General features: G+C 37.6%; 1 protein-coding gene across 1 annotated transcript in view; it reads left to right on the top strand.

Moving 5' to 3' along the window:
• The window catches only part of LOC124266219 (phospholipid-transporting ATPase IA-like), a 124,624-nt gene extending 102,743 nt beyond the window's left edge, over window positions 1-21,881 (top strand). The window contains 4 exon segments of the mRNA XM_046701030.1: window positions 397-495; window positions 710-795; window positions 13,495-13,538; window positions 14,622-21,881. Coding sequence (XP_046556986.1) covers window positions 397-495; window positions 710-795; window positions 13,495-13,538; window positions 14,622-14,675 — 283 coding nt within the window. The 3' untranslated portion in view covers window positions 14,676-21,881.
• The last annotated feature ends 1,620 nt before the right edge of the window (window positions 21,882-23,501 follow it).

Raw genomic sequence — 23,501 nt, 5'->3', positions numbered from 1 at the left:
TCAGTAGGACATGGCCTAAACCCCCATCTGTCAGTAGGACATGGCCTAAACCCCCAGCTGTCACTAGGACATGGCCTAAACCCCCAGCTGTCAGTAGGACATGGCCTAAACCCCCATCTGTCAGTAGGACATGGCCTAAACCCCAGCTGTCAGTAGGACATGGCCTAAACCCCCAGCTGTCAGTGGGGACATGGTTCAAACCCCAGCTGTCACTAGGGCATGGCCTGAAAACCCGGTTTTCACATGAAAATATTGACTATGTTGTTCTAGTATGTGAGTTTGAACACTGTTGTTCAGTAATAAAACTGGGAACTGTGATGTTCTGCCAATAAAATAGAAGTATGAAAGTGGGACCCATGCTGCTTCATTGTACTGATTGACCTGATCAACTTGCAGTGTACGGAGAACCTACTTCAAGACCCAGAGACAGTATGTCCAGGAGATGGAACTGGCCAATAAAGAAGCCATATTGAATGGATCTCCTAAAAAGAAGAGGTGAGAGTTGATGGCAGATATCAGCCCTGAACTTTAAAAGAATAAATAAAATAAATAAAGGACCAATCTCATCTCTTAGCTGGCATATGCACATTGCAGATCTGAAGCAAACTTGGGAATTTTCATTTCAAATATAACTTTGGTGTGATCTGATTGTGATAAGAATTAGTGTATTTTTGCGACTCTTCAGTTTTTTCTCAAATTTCTATTTCAGACCGATAACAGAGCGAGCACGTCTTCTTGGATGTTCATTCTTTGGGCGGTCGGCAGGCAGAATACCACCCTCTTCAAATCAACCACGTAAGTTGACCTGCACAGTTTAGAGTAACCTCCCCTTGTTTTGGGCTGATCAAAGACCTACCTAAGTTTACCTGGCTATGTAGTGCAGACGTAACATTATCACTTTACCCTCTGTATTCTGTAGATAGGTCGTACTGAGCTAGTTAGGATTCAGGCCTTCTGTCTGGAAGCTGTTGTGGGCAGGTCAACTGTAATAGCAGTTTGAGATTGCGATTCTTTTTAATTTTTTTTAATCAGCCATCATCACTGTTGTTCTGAGGAATCAGTTTATTTGACTTTAAGGTAACAAATAACAATTCCCACAGAACATACAGTATGTTCAAGATCAATTTATCAAAATATAATAACAGTTCCAAATATCAAAACCTTGGTGATAGTATTTTTTTTATCAAACATTTGTCATATATTTGAGTTTGAGGGTGAGAATTTATTTATCGTCCATCTGTTTTTGTTCATAAACTAAACAGCTTCAGCTACAAGTATATTAGGGATGACACTCATTGTGCATCGTGGGAACTGCTTTTTGTAGCCATTTCATCTCATCCAAGCATATCTCCTTGGCATGTTTTGGATGATAAATTCTAATCTCACTTCCACTAAAAAACATTCAGCTGCCCAACTGCCTTGGGTTATCAGGAGACACATTGTCCAAGAATCAAGGTTTTCTTTTATGTCTTATGAGATTTCTATCTATCAACAATCTTCTTTTCTTCTTTAATGTAACGAATATCCATTTTGGTTTACAGCCAGTGCAGAACGTAATTGATTTTTTGTACATGCTGCTATTCCCTCTGCTGCATTTCAATAGTTTTTACAAAAAGCTTATTTCATTGTTCATGTCTGAGTCGCTCATTTGGGAAAGGTAGACTTTATGAAATAAATAATACAGTTGTATAAAATATGTTTATATTGCTTTAAATGGCAATGTGTATATTTGAATGATCCACTAACTTCCATTCAAGATAAAACATATACAGTGGACTCTGTCAATACCGGCCTCTGTAAACACCGGCACTCTGTCTATATCGGCACAAAGTTTCAGTCCGACCAGCGAACTTATCATAAAGCGAACCTAGCTAAACCGGCACTCTGTCAAAACCGGCATTTTTATTTGGTCCGACTGATGCGGTATTGACAGAGTACACTGTATTACACGAATTTGCATATTTCCAATTTATGTTAAAAATAAAAATTCACTTATATCCAAAGTCAATATTCAAAAGTATCTTTTTCTTGAAGAAATGACAACCTCACGTCTTTTGACAGGTGAGCAGTTCCAGACTTCATCTGCTCAACCTCAACCTCAACCTCCCCTTCTCATTCCCTAACCCCATTCAAAGTCACGGAGCAGAGTTATGTCCCTTAATGATGTCAGGATCTTCTGTGTTCAAATCAGGGATTTCCATGGCTGATGCTTGGCCTGTTAGTGCTGGCTGGTTTGACCCACCACTTCCCCACCATATTAAGCAATAATGTTATTGAAATATTTCTCAATGCTGTGTTAATCCCAACTCCTCACTCTGACTCACTCACTCACTCACACTTACTCAACCAATCAACCAATCAACCAATCAACCACTCACTGAGTCTGACAATCATGACTGATGTCCCTGTGTGGCTTGTTACAGGCAGTTACACAGCTTTGCACTGCATACAATAAATGATAGCCATATGTTTAAATAGGCTAACTTAAGGCATCCCAATGATGCCAATCGGGTCCACCACCTGTGATGACCACATGTGCTGTAGTTAACACATTGACTGCCTATCACGACTATACTCGTAGTATCAATTCTGGCTGGGTTTGCCACTATGAGTTATCTCGTAGCTATATCAGTGGTATTTTAAAACAAGTTTCACATGTTGGCAAAACAGGCACAAAAAGCAATCGTCTGTTTGTTTCTTGTGCCTGAATTGATACTACGAGTATACTCGTAATAGGCAGTCAATGTGTTAAACAACACATTGATCACATGGATCCTTGCCCTTTGTCTGGCAGATCCCTATCCCCATAGTTTGGAAAGATCCTTGTCACTTGGATGGATCCTTGTGCTTTAGTCAGATGGATCCTTCTCACTTGCAGGGATATTTGCCCCTTAGTTGAAGGGATCCTTGTCACCCAGTTCAAGGGTAAAAGTGAAGATCTGGGTTAGAATTGGTCTTCAGCAACCCATGTTTGTTTTAGGAGGCGATTAACAGAATTGGGTGATCAGGCTCTGCAGACTTGGTTGATGCATGTCTTTGCATCCCAATTGTGTAGATTGTAGCTCGTAATGTTCATCACTGGATTGTCTGGTCCAGATTTGATTATTTACTGACTGTTTTCATGTAGCTCAAACATTGCTAGATGCACTGTTAAACAACAAACAAACAAAGTAGTTGTACTTTTCTCTCACTAGTGGGTCATGCACAAAGACAAATTTTAAAAATCCCCTTTTTATGTTTCAATTGGCAGAGTGTTCCCTCCAGTAGATCTGATTGGAAAAAAGTCTCTGTGTTCAGATCTAATTATTCTTCAATGTAGGAAAGTACAGTATGCTCAGACGATGAATATAAAACATTACTGATTCATAGGGGGTTCTGTGACAGATCAAATAGTGTTAACATCAAAATTTGAAGATTTCCTATCATGTTTTATTATGAATTATGTATTTTTTCTTCAGAGGATTATCTGTTTGTTACAAGTGCATGATGCTGTAATTCTCTGTTGTATTGAGATATTTTAAGAGATGTACCAGTATATAATATTGGTAGTTGGTAGTGTCAATGTAATTTCTTATTTTTCAAATGTTATTATTTTATGAGTTATTTTATTCAGAATTACATACATTTTTATTCTTGGAATTAGTACTATTTATATTTTGTAGTATAAATTTGTGTTTTAAGTCATTAGTAATTAGTTTTGTGAAGACAGTATCAACAATTGCATATTTTGAATCTAAGGATCAAAGGGCACAAAAGATTTGGTTTGACAAAATTGTTTATTTGCTCAATAAGAATTGAAAAACTAATGTCGTTATTCTTCTTCAACTTTGCAACATTAAGCATTTAATATTAAGTATAACATTGTTTTCGCAAACTTACATCCTAATTTGTGTTTCTCACTTGAAATTAACAATTGCCATTCACATTATTTTTGTATTTTGGAAGATTTTCGATAACACTTTACTCATGCAGAGTTGAAATGTCTTCTTAAGTTGTTTAATTGACAGGGTTGATTGTCATTCACACTTCATTTGATGGCCCACATTGTCCTGAACTTATGCCTCATATTTTGTGTAGTTATATGATTTATCACCCACCCACGTAGATGGTGCTAGTGTTGTTTGTTGTAAAGTGTTGAGAAGTCACAGAAGAGAGCTACAAGGATAGGCTGTAGTTGTACAACTGTCATAGTGGCAAGCATTCATTTCACATCTGGTTGGGTTGGGCTTTTCAAAAACATATTATGGGGTGAAGGATGATGTGGTTAATGTCAGATGTGGACAAGTTGATCCCCTGTGTGCTTTGTTGGATGAGGCGCTGTGGGGTAGCCTAGTGGTTAAAGCGTTAAACAAATCGTCAGAGTTGCCCGAAGACCGGGTTCGATTCCCCACATGGGTACAATGTTTGAAGCCCATTTCTGGTGTCCCAACCGCGTGATATTGCTGGAATATTGCTAAAAGCAGCGTAAACCATACTCACTCACTCACTCACTTTGTTGGATGAAGTATCATGTGTGTTTAATGTCAGATGTGGACTAGTTGATTCCCAGTTGATGGCATCAAGTTCATGCTATTAACCATCAGCCTGCATTTTGGCTTGACAATTGCAAGGCACAAGGATGAATGCCTCTGTATTTGTTTGTTTTGGGTGGTTTCGGTTTGGGTCGGGTGGGGTTTCTCTTTATTGTGTCTGTCTGTGGGTTTGTGGCTAAATAACAGCAAGTCACACATAAAATATGAAAAATATACATATATTTCTCCTAACATAGCATCATTTCATTCCTCAACTTGGAAACAGGTACAAAGTTCAGTGTTTGATCAGTCGCATCAAAGATTTGTGTGAATGACCTTGAACTCCCTTGCAATTTTTGTGGCCACTTTATTTTTTACAATGTGCATGCTTGTTTTAAACAGCCATCACCCACTATGTCAAGTAAGTTTGGTCGTAGTACTGAGTCTTTGCGTGTTGTTGCTCACCTGTTGCCATGACAACAAATACTAACACAACTTCGCATATTGATAGCACTACTTGGGAGATGGTTATTAACAATCAGTTGACAGTATTGTTTTTTTTATAGCCAGATGATTGTGCCTAGGATTTTGTTTGCACTTATTCAGCCAATTTATTCTTCACTAAGAGTTTTTAAAATTGGTAAAATCTCTTTGGGTTAGGCCTATTCTTATTTTTTTGGTTTTTGTAGTTTGAGATATTTGGGTTTTCTATGCAATATTTCAACAATATTTGGTTCTTAAAATAAGCTTATTTTAACCTTTTCTTGCTATAATTTTTTAATTTTTTTATCTTTGCCAAGAACTTCGGAAACTTAAACTAGCTCAACAGGTATTTTCAAACTGACAGCCAAAATTGTTTAGTTGTCTCTATGTTTTTTATTCATGTTTGTTTTTTAGCCTCTAAACAGGGCTAAGAACATATTGATTGTACCCATTTTGTACTGGTCAAGAAAACCAGACAAGGAAACAAACTGTTCTTCTGACTTGTAAACAAAACTAAACAATTCTTTTTTTTGTCAGAACTGTTTGTGTTTACTTTTTGGCCGTCCTGATGGAAATGAAATATTCATACATCTTTTTTCAATCAGCGTATTAACTGTAAGTAGTTATGTAACAAAACATACTACTCAACAATTGCTAAGCACCAAAATGTCACCTTCAAAGGTGTGGTCCTTAACAAATATTGAGTACTATCGTGTGGTCACAGCCAATCAATTATCTGATCTTCACAGTGATAACAGAACACAAAGGATAATGTACCACTATGAGCATTAATTTGTGAATGGAATTTGGCGCTTTGTGATTGGACTTATGTTTATTTATTAATATTTACTTTAATAAAATAACATGTTCATGGTCAGAAGAATTCCCTACCACAAAATAATTTGGACAAAGGATAAGAAACTTTGAAAGGAACAAATAATTTGTTTGCTGTGAACCTGTGGGTATCTTATTATGAAGCATTTTATTCAGATCTTCTCAGTCCAAGCCGTCACAGCACATTGGCCACTATAGGTCTTGGTGCTAAGATGACGAAGAGCACACACAGGCACTTGTAGCTTGTCTGAGACGCAACCAGTGACGTACTGCATTGTGTTGACATAATGTTTTGTCATTTTCTGCTACAAGTGCCTGTTATCAGCCTTGACGATACAGTGTGTAAGTTCTCCATGATATACATAACCTGGGCCCATTCACAAACTTACCTTTGTTTTGTACGTAACATCACAAGCTTCATCTTTTTTATCACTATTGTTTTATGAATTGGTATAGAATTCTTTGGTTATAAGTTTGAAATCAACCACGAGTTCAGCATAGATCTAGAGTCAAGATTGGGAAAATGCCCATTTGAGCCTTCTGTTCATGAAGTCAAACCAGGAGACTGAAGGAGATGTTTTCTGGATTGCTGTGAATGGCTGGCAGATGGCTGATACGGCAATAAGAGTTATATCTCCATCAGTTTTATTTGATGATTTCCTGGGAACTAAGATTGGTAGGGAAGTCCTGGGGCTGCAAGATGTCTTGATTTTACAGAAAAGTTTATATACTTGTTACAGTGATGAAAGAACAGTGGAATTTGTTTTAGCATCAGGATTGTATTGTTGTATGGATGAAGAAGAGAAATTTTGTGCTAAAGTATAAGATAGGAAATATGGAGATTGTGATGTCCCTTCCAAAGCAAAGCATTGTGGCAAATTGGTGCATCTGTCATGACCATGGAGATCTGATACACTGAACAGTCGGGGAGGACTGGGAGACATGACACCCACTGACACTCCTGCATGACTCTTAGGGGACAAGGATTTATTCCAGCTCTTAGTAGATACTTAACTATTAAATATTAATTTTGTAAAAATAAGGGGTCATAGATATTTTGGGAATATTTTAAAGTAAAGAGTAAGTACACAGTTTCATAAATAAATCCCAAAATGTCATGATCCTTTACTTTTTCTGCTGAGCATGTAGCAATCAGCTAAAGAGACAGTATCGCTAACAAGCTCCAGTCTCTTACAATTTTATTTTTCTGAAAAAAGCTTTGATAGTTGTCATTAACCCATAACTATTCATTACATAATTTGCTTGATGGTACTAATAATTCTGTTCATTATTAATGACAGTAGCTGAAACATGAAATAGGTTTTAGCGGTGTTAGTTTCGATGTGTGTTTGACATGAACTTGCCAGAGGTGAGAGGAACATCCTGGATTATCTCCCCTTTCCTACTACAGCAACATTCCCTTGTTTTTGTAGCACTCAGATTGACATTGCTCTCTCCTACCCAGTTTAGTTTGGCTAGCCTGGTACCTCTACCACAGAACAGCAATATATGAGGATATATATGATGCAGACCATTTAATATGTACTTTCATGATTGATGCGTCTGCACATATAGATGGCATATGTCATGAAGTTTCACTGAGAAAATGTCAACAAAAAAAACAACTACTGTTTCCATTTTTATGTTTATCCTTTTCGTACCGGTATATCGAAGATAACATTACAGTCACATTGATGGATAAAAATATATTGTTAGCATCGTCACCATTAAAGTCATATTAGAAAAAAAATTTCAAATCAATATCTGAAGTGCACCAAAAGGCTTTCAACAGGCCAGTCACTTTGATTTCAGAAGAAGCATGTTTGTTTACAAGCAAGAGGAAAGTGAAGTCAAATACTATTCAAATTAGCGTGAGGCAGTGGTGTTATGCTGGCCATCACTGGGTGGGAAGGAGTGAAGGTGGTGTAGCTGTACCCATAGCTGCACTTCTGTGGTGACCATGGTTACAGATTTGCCTGCATAGCAAGATGAGGTGTGAAATAGGTTGAAGAGAGTGTTGTGCAGTGGTCAGTCTCTTTTGCATGAAACTTATCATCGATGGTTTGAAATTAGTTTCTAGCTCTGTCAGCGCCTGTACATGTTCTTGGTCTCCCTGGATGGTGACTGCCGGAGACCAGCTTCATTACGGACTTAGCTGACCCCCCATGATGTGACTGAAACACTGTCTAAAGGGGTGTGGCACCAAAGTCACTCACTAGCTCAATAATGTTTTTGCAGTGAGGCCTGAAACATGGTCTTATTCTGATGGATGTTTTTACTACAAGGATCAACGGTCTTGATTTTATTTATGAAAGTAGTCACTGACTTGCTACACAGACAAATACATAACACGAGTACAGTCCCATATAGTGTACAGTCCCATATAGTGTACAGTCCCTTATAGTGTACAGTCCCATATAGTGTACAGTCCCATATAGTGTACAGTCCCATATAGTGTACAGCCCATATAGTGTACAGTCCCATATAGTGTACAGTCCCATATAGTGTACAGTCCCATATAGTGTACAGCCCCTTATAGTGTACAGTCCCATATAGTGTACAGTCCCATATAGTCTATAGTCCCCATATAGTGTACAGTCCCATATAGTGGACAGTCCCATATAGTGTACAGTCCCCCATATAGTGTACAGTCCCATATAGTGTACAGTCCCATATATAGTGTACAGTCCCATATAGTGTACAGTCCCATATAGTGTACAGTCCCATATAGTGTACAGCCCATATAGTGTACAGTCCCATATAGTGTACAGTCCCATATAGTGTACAGTCCCTTATAGTGTACAGTCCCATATAGTGTACAGTCCCATATAGTGTACAGTCCCATATAGTGTACAGCCCCTTATAGTGTACAGTCCCATATAGTGTACAGTCCCTTATAGTGTACAGTCCCATATAGTGTACAGTCCCATATAGTGTACAGTCCCATATAGTGTACAGTCCCATATAGTGTACAGTCCCATATAGTGTACAGTCCGTTATAGTGTACAGTCCCTTATAGTGTACAGTCCCTTATAGTGTACAGTCCCATATAGTGTACAGTCCGTTATAGTGTACAGTCCTTATAGTGTACAGTCCCTTATAGTGTACAGTCCCTTATAGTGTACAGTCCCATATAGTGTACAGTCCCATATAGTGTACAGTCCCTTATAGTGTACAGTCCCTTATAGTGTACAGCCCATATAGTGTACAGTCCCTTATAGTGTACAGTCCGTTATAGTGTACAGTCCCTTATATACTGTACTTATAGTGTACAGTCCCATATAGTGTACAGTCCCATATAGTGTACAGTCCCATATAGTGTACAGTCCCTTATAGTGTACAGTCCCATATAGTGTACAGTCCCATATAGTGTACAGTCCCATATAGTGTACAGTCCCATATAGTGTACAGTCCCATGTACAGTCCCTTATATAGTCCCTTATAGTGTACAGTCCCATATATAGTACAGTCCCTTATTATAGTGTACAGTCCCATATAGTGTACAGTCCCTTATAGTGTACCCATATAGTGTACAGTCCCATATAGTGTACAACCCATATAATTAATACAGTCCCATATAGCATGCACCCCTTATAGTGTGTCCCTTATACTGTACAGTCCCTTATACTAGTAAGTCATACATAGTGTAAAGAATCAATGTGAATCAGTGAATCCTTGTAGACAAACACAAGATTAGGATGTATCGGTGAACCCTTGTCATTATTCACTGTGGTTGGTAATCTCAACCCTATCATTAAGGATCATGTTTTATTTGAACTTGAGATGTTTTTGGACCTTGCTAGTCTGGGCTGTACCAGTGGTCCTGTTTGTCTTGGATGAACTCCATGATGATGATGATGACACTGACCTCCAGTTGAGCACTTCCTCCTAGGATTGCTGGTGGATCATGTTTGAATGTGTGATAATCTTGGCAATAATTATTGTAGCTTCAGGTTTTTCCTGCACAGGATAAATTTCCATTTTATCTTAAAAGATAAACAAATGTTGTTTTCAAGAAATGACTTTCACATCCAACAAAATGTTACATGGCATTCATGTTGCTGGACTGAATACAAGGAACTTTGGTTTGGTCTCTTCTTTCAGATCAAGTCATTTAATGGGTTTGTCCTCCAATTTCCCTGTCTGAAGCTCTTTGGTTTACCTTTAGTTTGTCCAGTGTAGAGGATGTCATTTACTGTTAGATGCTCCACACAGTAATTGGGGCAGTGGGGTAGCCTAGTGGTTAAAGTGTTCTATCATCACACTGAAGACCCGGGTTCGATTCCCCACATGGGTACAATATGTGAAGCCCATTTCTGGTGTCCCCCGCCGTGATATTGATGGAATATAGCTAAAAGCGGTGTAAAACCATACTCACTCACACCACAGTAATCAGCTTGTTTTTGGTTTTTAAATTGGATCACTGATTGTTTTTACAAATGTTACCTTTGGAGGGGGAAGGGAGAAACTAAAGTATCATTCACCACTTTTACTGCCAATATATGCTGAAAGATTTGCTTTTTGCTGCTCTTCAGTGGAATTAAATTGGTAAACCACTTCCTGGATGATGTCTGCTGGTAAAAATTAAAAATAAAGAAAGTGACATTACTCTGTGGTCAGATTCGGTAATCCAAAATGTTGATAGTCCAGATGATTTCAGTGAGAACACCATCATGTTGATAAGTGAACTTTCACTGTATTTTACGGTCAGTCTAAGTAAACTTAGGCTCAGTATATATTCGTTACACTGCTATACTGAGTCTAACAAAACCTAGTAGAACGTCGCGTCAGCTAACCTTTGAGCGACCTATGACCGTCCAATCAAACACGAGACGGCCGAACGGATTGAACCAATCAGACAACGACGACTTGATAGGGTTTGGCGGGACTTACAAAACGGTTTTGGATTTTCTCTTTCCTGGTTGCTGACACTGATCTATCAACAAACCAAAATCTGCATAAAACCCAGATATTTGACCTGCAGTATATACACTTAGGGGTTTCTAATGACATGGTTACTATTAGCTTATATTTCTGCATGATGACATCCTTGAATATTGACAAAAACGCTATTTTCAGCGACTGTTTACTCATTGCGTGTATCACTTGGAAGCGATTCTGCGGAAAATAGCATTCGGAATCGTTTGAGTTTTAGGTAAAGGCTCAAGCGGTATGTGCGAATGTTAACTTTCGCGAGTTGGTAAGCTGTGTTCTGATTGGTCAGTCGCCTTCTACTAGGTTTTGTTAGACTCAGTATAGCAGTGTAACAAATAATACTGAGCCTAAGTTTACTTAGACTGTTTTACGGTAGGGTTAGAGATATTTGGTAAACTGAAATGTACAAACATTTATTACTCTTCCTCAATGTTTATGTTTTGTTCAAACCTTATCCAGTTGCCTGTCCTGCCTTTCCTAACTCTCACTAGCAGCTAAATACAAATTTCTACCTTTTCAATTACCTCTGACAGATTATAATATTTTGAATTGTGTAGACTTTCACACATCTCAGGCTATTGGTATCATCAACAAAGCAGATTTTATTAGGAAAAGTTAGAAAAGAAAGTAAAGAAATAAATGGCATACTTTACCAGTTGACCCAACCACTGTTCTTTCTGTTGGTCTTTCTCCACTTTCTTTAATTCACAGTGGAGGAAATTCATCATGAAAATACAACTGATAGCATTGCACTAACTATTTCCATTCAAAACTTCAAACTTACCTCATCTGCAGGTTATTTTAATAACATTAACATAGTGAAATCTATTGTTAACACTCTCAAATGTGCCCAGATCTTTATATTGTACTCTTCATATATTATGTTGTAAACAATACTGAATGTATTAATCGTTGGCGCCATCTCTGTTAAATGACATGCATGAACTGTGAGGTATACAGGTTTATGCCTTTGTCAAATAATGGATGCCACATTTCTAAACAAGGTCAAAATATATTTTTAGAACTATGTTCATGGAGATTTGTGACTTTAGAGGCAGAGACGAGAAATTTATGTTAGGCCAGGCCAATTATATTTCTTGTTTTACGGATTTTTGTACTCAGAAAACCTAAAGGCAGGAGGGAAAAAAAAAAAAAAAAAAATCACCAATCAAAGTAATATTCCTACTAAATACTAAAGTATTTTACTTTTGGCAATTTATGAAGCGTATATGGGGCAAAAAAAAATCTAAAAAAAGTTCTTGTAAGTTTACATTTTTGGCCAATAAAAACATTAGCATTTTATTTCTTGAGCGGGGAATATTAATTTTTTCTTTTTTTTCTTATTCTTGAAAAAATACCACGGGCGGATCGGTAAAACAAGAAATAAAATTGGTCTGGCCTTAACTCTAAATGTGAATATCTTTAGCTGGCATATCTTTGGGGGAGCACAACCAAATAGTCAAATTTAATTTTTCAATTCCCCATATGTTGGTTTCCAAGAGAACGACCAATCCAAGACTGAACATAACAAATTTTCACAATGTTCTTTGCCAGTTTGTATTTCTTTGTCAAGATTTCGTTCTCGTATGATATTTATCATCCTCTAACTTATGTTTTGGCCAACACTCAGGAAGGATTTATATGATTTGGTTTTCTCAGACTTTATGACACAGTTTTGCCTTATTTACATGTATAATGTTTGAAAATATTAATCTACAAACATGACTATTGATAAATACCTAGCGCTACAAGGAGGAAACGGGTCCATTTATTTCAGATCTGAAATTACATGTTCAATCCCCGATTAAAGAAATATTCCAACATACTGAAACCCGAAACATCATTTTGTTTCTATATATTTTATCTTTGGAATAGTTATGAACAAATCTAAGAAGATAGGATTGTTTGTGCCTGAAAAGGCATAGCACATGTTTGTGAAGGCTTACAGCACATGGTATGTATGTTGTAAAGAGGACTCACATTGTACTGCTTGATCGTTCTTGAACAAACTAGGAACAGGAACAAGAACAAACTAGGGTACAGTCTTATAAATAGCAAAATAAAATCATTTTCAGTTTATTTGACGCTGTTTCTAGTTTACATGATTATGTTTGTATACCCTAGACTGATTAATGAAATTAACTATTCAATTACAATATTCTCAGTGTCCATGTTGGGGTCAGATCCATGGCCAAATAGCATCCCATATGTTCACCCAACATCTCCAAGCATCAGATTTTTGCCCCCATTTGGACACTCGGAATATCCTTATCTAAAGTTAAGTGGTAGATGAGATATATGTACTTAAGATCCAAGTGTATGAATGTACATACATGTAAATACACACACTTATATATTATTTTGTTAAGTTTGGGGGGCGGTGGGGTAGCCTAGTGGTTAAAGCGTTGGCTCGTCACGCCGAAGACCCGGGTTCGATTCCCCACATGGGCACAATGTGTGAAGCCCATTTCTGGTGTCCCCCGCCGTGTTATTGCTGGAATATTGCTAAAAGCGGCGTAAAACTAAAACTCAGCCAGTCAGTGTTAAGTTGTGTGAAATTGTGTGAAATTTGTGCATGTTAGGTGTGTGTTAAGTATTGTGTACTAACCCTCTCAGTGGTTGTGACATTGCTATTGCTTTTTTGTGTCAGTTTATTTTAATTATTGTTACTAATGACACAGTTGTGGATCCGTCTTTGACCAGGAGTTTATTGATCTGTTGACTTTTACAGATGGGTATGCCTTCTCACAGGAGGAGCATGGAGTCGTACCACAGGTAAGTGAGCTCAACATCACTATATCGTGGTTGGAAGCAATTGCCTTTATTCACTTTACAAGGATCCATCTATCAGACCCGAGAAGATCCGCGCCAGAACTGATCTTCAGTAACCCATGCTTGTCGTAAGAGGCGACTAACGGTATCGGATGGTCAGACTCGCTGACTTGGTTGACACATGTCAACAGTTCCCAATTGCGTATATCAGTGCTGATGCTGTTGATCACTTGATTGTTTGGTCTAGACTTGATTATTACCAGACCGCCATCATATAGCTGGAATATTACTTTAGCTTTCCAAAGAATAAACTTTTAGGAGCACAATAGAAAGTCAGATATATGTCTTGAATATGAGAGTTCACAGTTGTCTGGGGCAATGCATTTCTCTGTGTTCACAAGACATATCAGGACATCAGTGGTTCAAAATATGCCAAGCAGAGTTATGGCCCTTGGGCATGCCAGAAACCTATGAGTGTATCTTACTTTGTCACCGTACCCTTCTGACACGTGCAACGTTCCACATATATACAGCTGACACAGCAAGTGTTTGGGAAATACTGATCAAAGCTTTGTTAAAACTAAGCTTGGTGGAACTTATGAGGAAGTTATCTTGTACTCACAGTGGCGGACGGGTAGCCTAGTGGTTAAAGCGTTTACTCGTCAGGCTGAAGCCCGGTTTCAATTCCCCACATGGGTACAATGTGTAAAGCCCATGTCTGGTGTCCCCTGCTGTGATATTACTGGAATAGTGCTAAAAGCGACGTGAAACTAACCCCACTCACTCACTCTTTCACTCCAAATTAATTCCTATCACCATCAAGAGCCAGTAGATCAGCCATCACCCAATCAAACAAAGGATGAATGTTTTTTAACCAATTAGATGGCAGCATTCAGTGACTAAAGAGGCACAGAAAACAGGAAAGATGTCACAACATAGTGTGAAGTATCGGACATCATAACACACTGTCTAAATGTGAACAATTCTCAGATTATCTATTGAAAGAAACTTTCAAAGAGTGAGAACCTTAGATGTAAGCATAAGCTGAGATGGATTTGATTGTAATCAGTAACGTCTGTGTTTCAGGCTGACTACATCCGGGCGTACGACACCACGAAAGAGAAGCCAGAAGGATTGTAGTAACCCCACAAGCAAAGGGAGACAACTCTTGTCCTTGGATCTCAGTGTGACTTTTGTGCCATTGTTCAGCATGGTTGCTCTCGTGGACATCCTCATCAGATCATCAGACAATCCTATAATCCACACTTCTAATTGGATTCTATCACCGAATTGCTTTGTTTTTCAAATAGTAGCTCGGAATACTCGGAGTATGTGTTCAAGCGGTTAATGTACCTATAGAAGTGTTTGCTATGAAAGATTCACAATCATGTAGCAAATCTCAACTCCACTAATCCTAGTATTATTCAAGGCGATTGTTTTGTTTTTCAGAATATCAGTCAGTATAACTTTACTCAGAAAACATTTTTGACATTAATTAGAATAGAAATAATCTTCCAAATTTGTTAGTTTTTGTCGGTATTGAACTTCCCCTTCTTCCACAAACTGTAAAGTGTCTTGTGTGTATTTGACCTCTACCCATTTTGCCTATTGACCTTGACCCCTCCAAATGTATGAACTTTAACCTTGACCCACCAGAGAAAGGAAACATAATGTATTTGCTGGCTTGCACTCATAAAGGAAATTTCTAACTTTCTAAGATTTATTTTTTCAAAGATTATCTGTTATGTGTATATAGTGTAGACTGAGAAACTGTACATTTATCTGTGTTATAATCATGTCTGTGCATATTATCGTCACATGTGGTCGTGTCAACGTTTTCATTGTCCTGCGTTCAGTATTAATCTGTATTATGATGCATTATTCTGCATTATTCTGCATGTCTTGCAATGTTGATGGGTGGTGGAGTAGCTTACTTGTGAAAACGTTCGCTCGTCACAACGCAACTAAGGTTGTTTTTTTCACATAACTACAATGTGTAAATTCATTCCTGTCATTTTGCTGAAAATTGCTTAAAGTTGCATGAAACATCACTCACCAACTTATGATATTAATATTCCAGAAGCGATCACATTACACTTTTTTAATAGTGCTCTTAGATCACTTTTGCAAAGCATTACTGAGAATGTTCAGGACTTTCGTGAATCCTTTGACTGGTTCCATGTCGCTGGGTTTTTTTCAGGACCCTGAATTTCTTTATCACAATATCATTTTAGATTTTTATAATATTTTTGAATGATCACAGTCAATGAGACCATGTCCTCATATTGATGTACGTTGCTTTTTTTCACCATCATCTGTTGAAAGGTCAAAGGTCAAGGGTCAGTAGATGTGATTTTATTGCACATAATATAATCAGTTGATGCCGAGACAGGAATTATTAGCAGCGGTGTGTCAACATTCACTCATTCCAAAAATATGTCAACCATTACCAAGGTCAAGGTCACTGCACTGATCGTGGTCACTGCGCAGAACGGTGTTGACATACTTGAGGAAGCACTGTATGTCTGATGCATTGTCTACTACTGTTAAGAATGATAATCAATACTAATGGTGATAGGTCAGCGTCAGTTTTGCCTTTTATGAAAAAGTTGTTGATTTATCAAAGAATTGAAATTCAAGACTCTGTGATACAAACATTGTTAGTACAATCGCACTTCAAAAGAAGTGAAGAAAAAATTATGATAATGATGGATCAGGAAAAGTGATGTTCTAAGAAAATATTTGAGACAAATATCTCAATGATATTAAAATTAATACCGATAGCTTACACAATCAGCAAGGATGTACCATTGATCTCCCCACCCAGTGACTGTTTTCACTGCTGGAGTCGACATTCGTATGCATGTTTGTGTTATGGTTGTTCTGTTGTTGTGATGTCAGGCCGACAAAATGATACCTTGTTTCTCACCACTTGTGCATGGGTGGGTTCATTGTTCTAATTTCATAATAAGGTTTGTGATTCTGTGAGGAGTAAATTGTGCTAAAAAGATACGGAAGAATATATATGGTCTTTTTGTCGCAGCTATATATTTTATATAAAATTATTAAAAAATACAGTAAATTGGAAAATAAAATGTTCCATATGCTCACTGGACTTTTATAGTTTAGCTTACATGGATCCAAACCATTTTTTTGTTAATAATTAAATGATGTATACATCTAAACAAAACATACATAAGATTATTTCATTGGGTTTGAGAAACAAGAATTATACATGTATTTGAATTGGCCTAATGTAGATCTCTTTGTATTCACCCTAGTTCCCTTTGCTCACATAGTGGTAGATCACATGCTTTTGTTGTGGTCAGGGGCGATGTGTAACCTGTTTGAAGTTGGCACCTCTGTGGTGTCCGTGGTGATTCCTGTAGAACAGCATTGTCGATGTTAGCTCACTTGAAGTAGATTTGTTTGTTTGCTCACCATGTTTTTGTATTTTATGATTTATTATGATTTAGCTGTGACGTTGTGTCTTTATCACATCTCACAGACATTGATTTGCTCTTACAGGCTGTGATACACCACCACGGTCAGCGCACAGGTATGCTGCAATGTGATTGGTTGAAAGTTCTTGTAGTTAAGTTCCTTCTAGAATCTCCACATAATGCAAGAGGGTTGTCATATTGTAATCAGAGGGGTGTAAGAGGAACGTGGGGTAGCAGCGTGGTTCAAGTGTTCACTGTTGAAGTCCTGGTTCGACTCCACCATGGGTTCAGTGTACGAAGTCTGGTTCCCTGCCAGTGTCAGATGAAAAAGATGGAATTATTATAATAGCATGAAATAAAACTCATGAATTGTTTTAAGTGAAATATTTTATCCATTTGTTTTTACACCATTTTGGAAAGCACATGTGTGCTAGTATTAAGAAATACTGTTCAAAAGAAGTTAAGGACTGCCTCATTCGATTCAAATTAGAGATAAGGATCCCATTGCCCAAAGCTTTTTAAGCGTCAAGGTGATCGTAGCGCCCAAATTAAACATTTAACAAGGTTTTTAGTTATAATACTAATATTTCTTTGTGCAGCGAGTCCCAGACATTTCTCACAGGGAGAGATCAGAGGAAATAGGGCAGGTCACCACATATTTTCACTGTCTCCTGGGAAGGGGCTTAATAATATACTTATTTGTAGGGGCATATAAAAATGGACATTTTATTGCTCAATGAGGAGCGTGTTTGCATTTTGTCATTTTGTGAGGGTCAGGAATACACTACAAGGACAAGCGTGTCTTTATGTTCAGAGAAGAATTAGTCAGTCCTTAACTTCTGTTTTAGCATATTTCTTTGTATTGTACAGCTGGTATTGTTTGAGCTTAGGATGGGGAGTATGGACCTGCATTGCTCGTCTGGTCAGAGATCAAGTTTTGATCTGAATCAGAATGTTGTATAGCATTGCAAATTGTTCATCTTTTTTCAAATTGAAAAACTGGTATTCAAGGGACTTTTTCAATCATGTGTCAGCATAGTTGTGTGTGTGAGATGACCGAGTTGTCAGGTTCATGTGTATAACTCACTTTTGTTGTTTTCTTTTCCGTTTTAAATTTTAATTCAGGAGATTCTTGGCAAAGCAGATTAGTATGTTATATCTTTTCTGCTCTGTAAAATGCAACACGGTTAATCTTTGTATGAAAGATCAAGCATAGAATATTTATTTCCAGAATAACTCCATTTTAGCTTCAAGAGGATATTGAAATGTGTAAATGACCAACTTGGATGGTGCTCCTGGTATATGACTTTATGATGCGTATTTTAGATAAAATGACAGATTGTGTAAGGATGCTTATAATTATTGAGACTGATGATGATGAAATGTGCTGTAGCGGGTGATGTGGCCACTGATGGGTGTAGTCAGTAGGACACAAAGTATACTATAAAAATACGTCTCTGCTGCCGCTGGATATCACGTGTATTTAGTTTTACTGATAATAATGTTTGGGAAATACAGAAACAGCACAATTACCAATTGTCAAATGATAAAAAATATAATGGACATAGAAATAAATCGACTGTTTTGATAGTTACCTGACGCTACACTGAAGAAGAATCAGGAAGGTCATATTGGGGAGCAGTTCAAACGTTTGATGTGATGTAAATAAATTTTCAGTTTATATTCTGCTTTCAGATATTACATCTCACTCGTGTACAGATGCGATAAGAACTGTACATTTTTAGACTGAACTGTGAAAACCCTGAAAATATTTTTGTCTGTATGGAAAACTAGATTTCATAACCCTGAAACTTAAGAAATGGATTTTTATATTCAACATCCAGCTTTTGATCTGCCCCATTTCTTGTGGCTCAGTGATATCCCATAATGCCTCACAAGGAAACAGAAAGTACAGTACTTGATAAATAACAGAAACGGGTTATCCCTTCATATGGTTGAGATGCATATTCTGGATTCATAGAGGGAAGCAAGCTTGAATCATTCCATCACTTACCGAAGATGTGCAACAAGGATTTAGCATTCATTGTTTTCCTGAGTACCAGGCAAACATGATTGCATAATTGACACCCCTCTAGGTGATTCAGAAGTGTGTTAACATTTTCAGTAAATATTTGACATATGTTGCTTAGCCGACCATTTGTTGGACATTTTTCCTGCCAATTATGTGGGGCCAAATGTTATGCAGTCCAGAAGATCTTCTTCAGCTTCAGAATGGAACGAATTTGTCATTGGATGATTGTAACAGTAATCAGAGACCATATACTGATATTTGTTGATGCAGGTATATGATAATTATTCAGCATTTTGTCAGATAAGATTGTCTTGTGTAAGCCCAAACTAAGGTGATGTTTTAAAATGGACTGCTGGTGAAGTACAGAAATAACAGGAATTGAAATTCCCAACAGGAAGACTGTTAATATGGCACTGTGGATTTGAAAGTTAAACTTCTAACAGGAAAAGGTTTGAGTAGACTACTCAAGTCAATAGGTTGTGACCCATTACCTTTTGATATTAAGTCTATCTGTAAGCCAAGGAAATTAATTCACCACAGTCTGTTTCCACAAAGCTATCTTATCGCTGAGGTGATTGAGTGAGTGAGTGTAGTTTTATGCCGTGTTTAGCAATATTCCAGCAATATCACAGCAGGTGACACCCGAAATGGGCTTTACACATTGTACCCATGTAACCCTAGGTTAAGACTGCTTTGTGAAACCAGTCCCTTGTGTTATGCTTGACTTCCTTGGTAGAGCATAGGCCACAGACTATCGATTGTGTTAACTTATGCAATAAGATATTATCCTTGAACTTTATCTGTACGGTGTAGCAGTGATTCTGATGTCAATATCATGGTATCTATGGTATCTATAGCAACTAAATACTAGACTGGTGCACTGTATTGTATGCATGTAGTTCAGCCTGTGTGCAATCAAAGGGCAACATACTATTCCCCCCCGAGATGTTATACTAGATTGTGGATGTCTCTTGTAATCATGGACTTGTGTCGCTGTTAAGTAAAGAATGATGACATGTATGTTACAGACCTGGGGGCCCCGTTCCTCAAGGCAATGGTAGCCGTAAGATGATCGTAACTCCCATACTTTAACATAGACTTACGACAGTCGTAGCGCTACACATGGTGCGCATCTCATTGTAATTTCAAGCAACAACAAAGGCCATGTATGTTTACATCTTTTCATTTTGCATGACTTGAAATATTATTAAAATTGTTATTGATAACAGCTTCAGACAAGTGTTTTACCAACCAGATCAATGTTTACTGGTGTTTCTGAATTCTCACCTGTAGCTGGCAATTTACGAAACTTTATGTAAAATGTCATTTTCATCATCACAGGTGTATAAAATGCTCATTAACATAACTTAATTCAAATCCACATTTGGTAGTTAATTAAAATGATATATAATTCAAATCCACATTTGGTAGTTAATTAAAATGATATTTAATTCAAATCCACATTTTGTAGTTAATTAAAATGATATATAATTCAAATCCACATTTGCGTAGTTAATCAAAATAATTTATCAGTTCAAATTGTTTTAACAGTCTTATCTTCAAGAGTTCAAATGTTACTGAACATTTTCTTTCCATTGCATTTTTGTGAACATCGTCTCTATGAATTGGCAACATAATGAATGATTGAACTGGAGGATCTTCTGAAATATGTGCCTCAGCAATGAATAAGTTGTTTCATTGAAACTGTACTAACAATTCATCATGTTTACTAATATTAAACTCCACTTGCAATGAAATCTCATACATGTAATAATGATCACTAACAACTATTTTAAGTACTTTTTACTAACCTCTGCACATTTGGTCACCTGGTTTCAATGATCACTTTTGTTATGCACTTTGTAACATGAATATGTATTCCAAGTACCCATAAACTGTCATTAATTTAAATATTTATCACATAGATAGAAATTTTAAAGTGTGATGTCTGTTGGACATATGAATACAGTACAGTTGCTAGGAAAGTAGGTTATCATTATTCAAACTAGGTTGATAGGTACAAGGGTGTTTGTTTTGCATGGAGTCTGTGAGATTTAATAATGAGTTACAAATTGAGCATGTCAGGGTTAACTTACTTGCATTTCTCGCATTTTCCTTAGAAAGTGATAAAAACTTAACAGCAGCATTGTTTTGTTGCAGTATCAGGAACAGTTATTTTAAACATATTACTCAATTTTTATAGGGATATGTCTTTATTGTTTCTTGAATCACAAGTATCATTTCTCTTAACATGTTGATGTAATAGGTTCGAGTATTTCATATCCCTATCGGAAGTTGAAAAGTATGGGGGAGAGGTTATTGTCGTGTGGCTGTAACCTATCATGTAATACAGACAGTAACTATAGAAAACTAGACATTTCCGGTTGTTGAACATGGAGATCGAAAACTTTGCCTGATGTTCTTCCACATACCTCCATTCACTGTGTATCTTAATTGCTTGATTACATTAGCGACAGCAGCATGTGAGTTGTTGAAAACTTCTCTACAGCACCTATTGAGTAATGGTTATTTGTTTCTATAATCTGATCTTCATGACTGTAAACAATTTGTAGAATACCAACCATTTGAAACAGGTCTTGTGTAGATGGGTAAAAATACAAGTCTTCAATCTCTTTGTTCAGATACTTAAATGTATGAGGTTTTTAGTAACTGGAGAAAATATAAGAAAAGTTTCCTATGTACCAGGTTTTCTTTCATTTCTGCTATAATATTGAGTTTTGTACAGAAATGTTTTAGTAATTATTACCTTGATCTGATATATTCCTGTGAGCTTTGTAAATTGCGTATTTATCTGAGCTGTGCCTACCCCATTGTATTGTTAAGTACAATAAACTATGTCTGTCGTACTGAGTTATCATCTTGAGTGTTTTTCTTATTACAATTGTAGTGAATCCTTCAAATTGGGTTTGTTGAAACTGTAGACATTATAGATTCCTAATAAAGTCAGTGCCTGTTTGACGTCTGCCTGTACATAATGTAATCTGGACCAGGGAATCCAGTGATTGATGTTATGAGCACCTAGCAACATCAAGCAAAGGCTGTGAGGTGAGGTGAAATTGGGTTTAACGTCGTGCTCAAGAAATATTTCGCTCATGACCATGTGCATGCGTGTTTATGTCTATGTGCGGCTGCTTGTACTAGCCCAGACTTAAGCTGGTGTTATAGTGCTAGCCCACTGAGATACCATGTCGCAGTGAAGCATGAATACCCCTCACACATATTATACTGACTCCGAGCCGACCAGTCCTTGTTGTACCCATTAATGCCGAGCGCCAGGCAGGGACCAACAAGTACCATATTTTAACATCTTTTGGTATGACACGGTCGGGGATCGAACCTGCGACCTTCCGCTCTCCTGGCGGATGCTCTTACCACTACACCATGGAGAGCAAAGGCTGCGCTGGGAACCATTTCTAAACCTGAATCCCACTGCAAGACCAGCACAGGGGATCCATTCTAGCCCTGAATCTCTAAATACGACCAGCATAGATTGCTGGGGACCTATTTAAACACAGAATCCCCATATTACGACCAGAACACCTGAGGACCAATTTTAACCTGGAATTCTCAATAAGACCAGCTGGACCACCTTTAGTTTCTGGGGATGTTTCTGGATTTCCTGTGGTTGACCAGCACAGGTTCCTCTGAATTATTCAAACCCAGAATCTGTCGGGACAAAACCAGCAGTTTGCTTGGGACGTATTTCATCTAAATACACACAATAGTACCACCAGCATTACGCATAGTTAGGTCATAGTAAACAGTGAACTGTTTAATGATAAAGTTTCACTGATTTAAAGAAATGAATGATTCATGTCTTATGGCTGTAAGTAATGAATGAGTGAGTTTAGTTTTACACCGCTTTAAGCAATGTTCAAGCAATATCATGGCGGGGTACACCAGAAATGGGTTTTACACACTGCACCCATGTGGAGAATCCAATCCAGGTCTTGGCCTGAAGAGCGAACGCTTTAACCACTAGGCTACCCTGTCCTATTTCAGTGCCATCTAAATGTTGAATGAAATGCTAAGTCCAATCTGTTTGTGATAATACAAACAGTGCATGGTAGTTCACCTAAACATGGAGCTAACAGTAATAATATACTTCAGATAACCAAATATTTTCTGCAGGATTACTGAAGACTAAAGTTATATAGTGAATTACGGCCATTTGAAGGAAGGTAAGCTTCTGCAATTTCAGGGTTTACAGGGCTAGTACAAACAGGCAACAAGGTCAAAATCTGATCATCAAAAAAAAGAACTAAATATGTACCTAATGTCAGTGACTATATACTGCCTTAATTAGCTTTTGCAATATATCTGGTGAGGCATCCATTGCCAAGCAGTATCACCACCAATCCACTCAGAGACTGACAACAGTCTGGACCTGTCAACCAGTGGCTTACAGCATGACCACCAATCCACTCCATGATGACAACAGTCTGGACCTGTCAACCAGTGGCTTACAGC

The sequence above is a fragment of the Haliotis rubra genome, unplaced genomic scaffold (assembly GCF_003918875.1).
Source record: "Haliotis rubra isolate DU_JTF1 unplaced genomic scaffold, ASM391887v1 Scf124, whole genome shotgun sequence".
Classification (NCBI taxonomy): domain Eukaryota; kingdom Metazoa; phylum Mollusca; class Gastropoda; order Lepetellida; family Haliotidae; genus Haliotis; species Haliotis rubra.
Note: the sequence above shows the minus strand (reverse complement) of the source record. Positions and strands in the feature narration are given on the sequence as shown.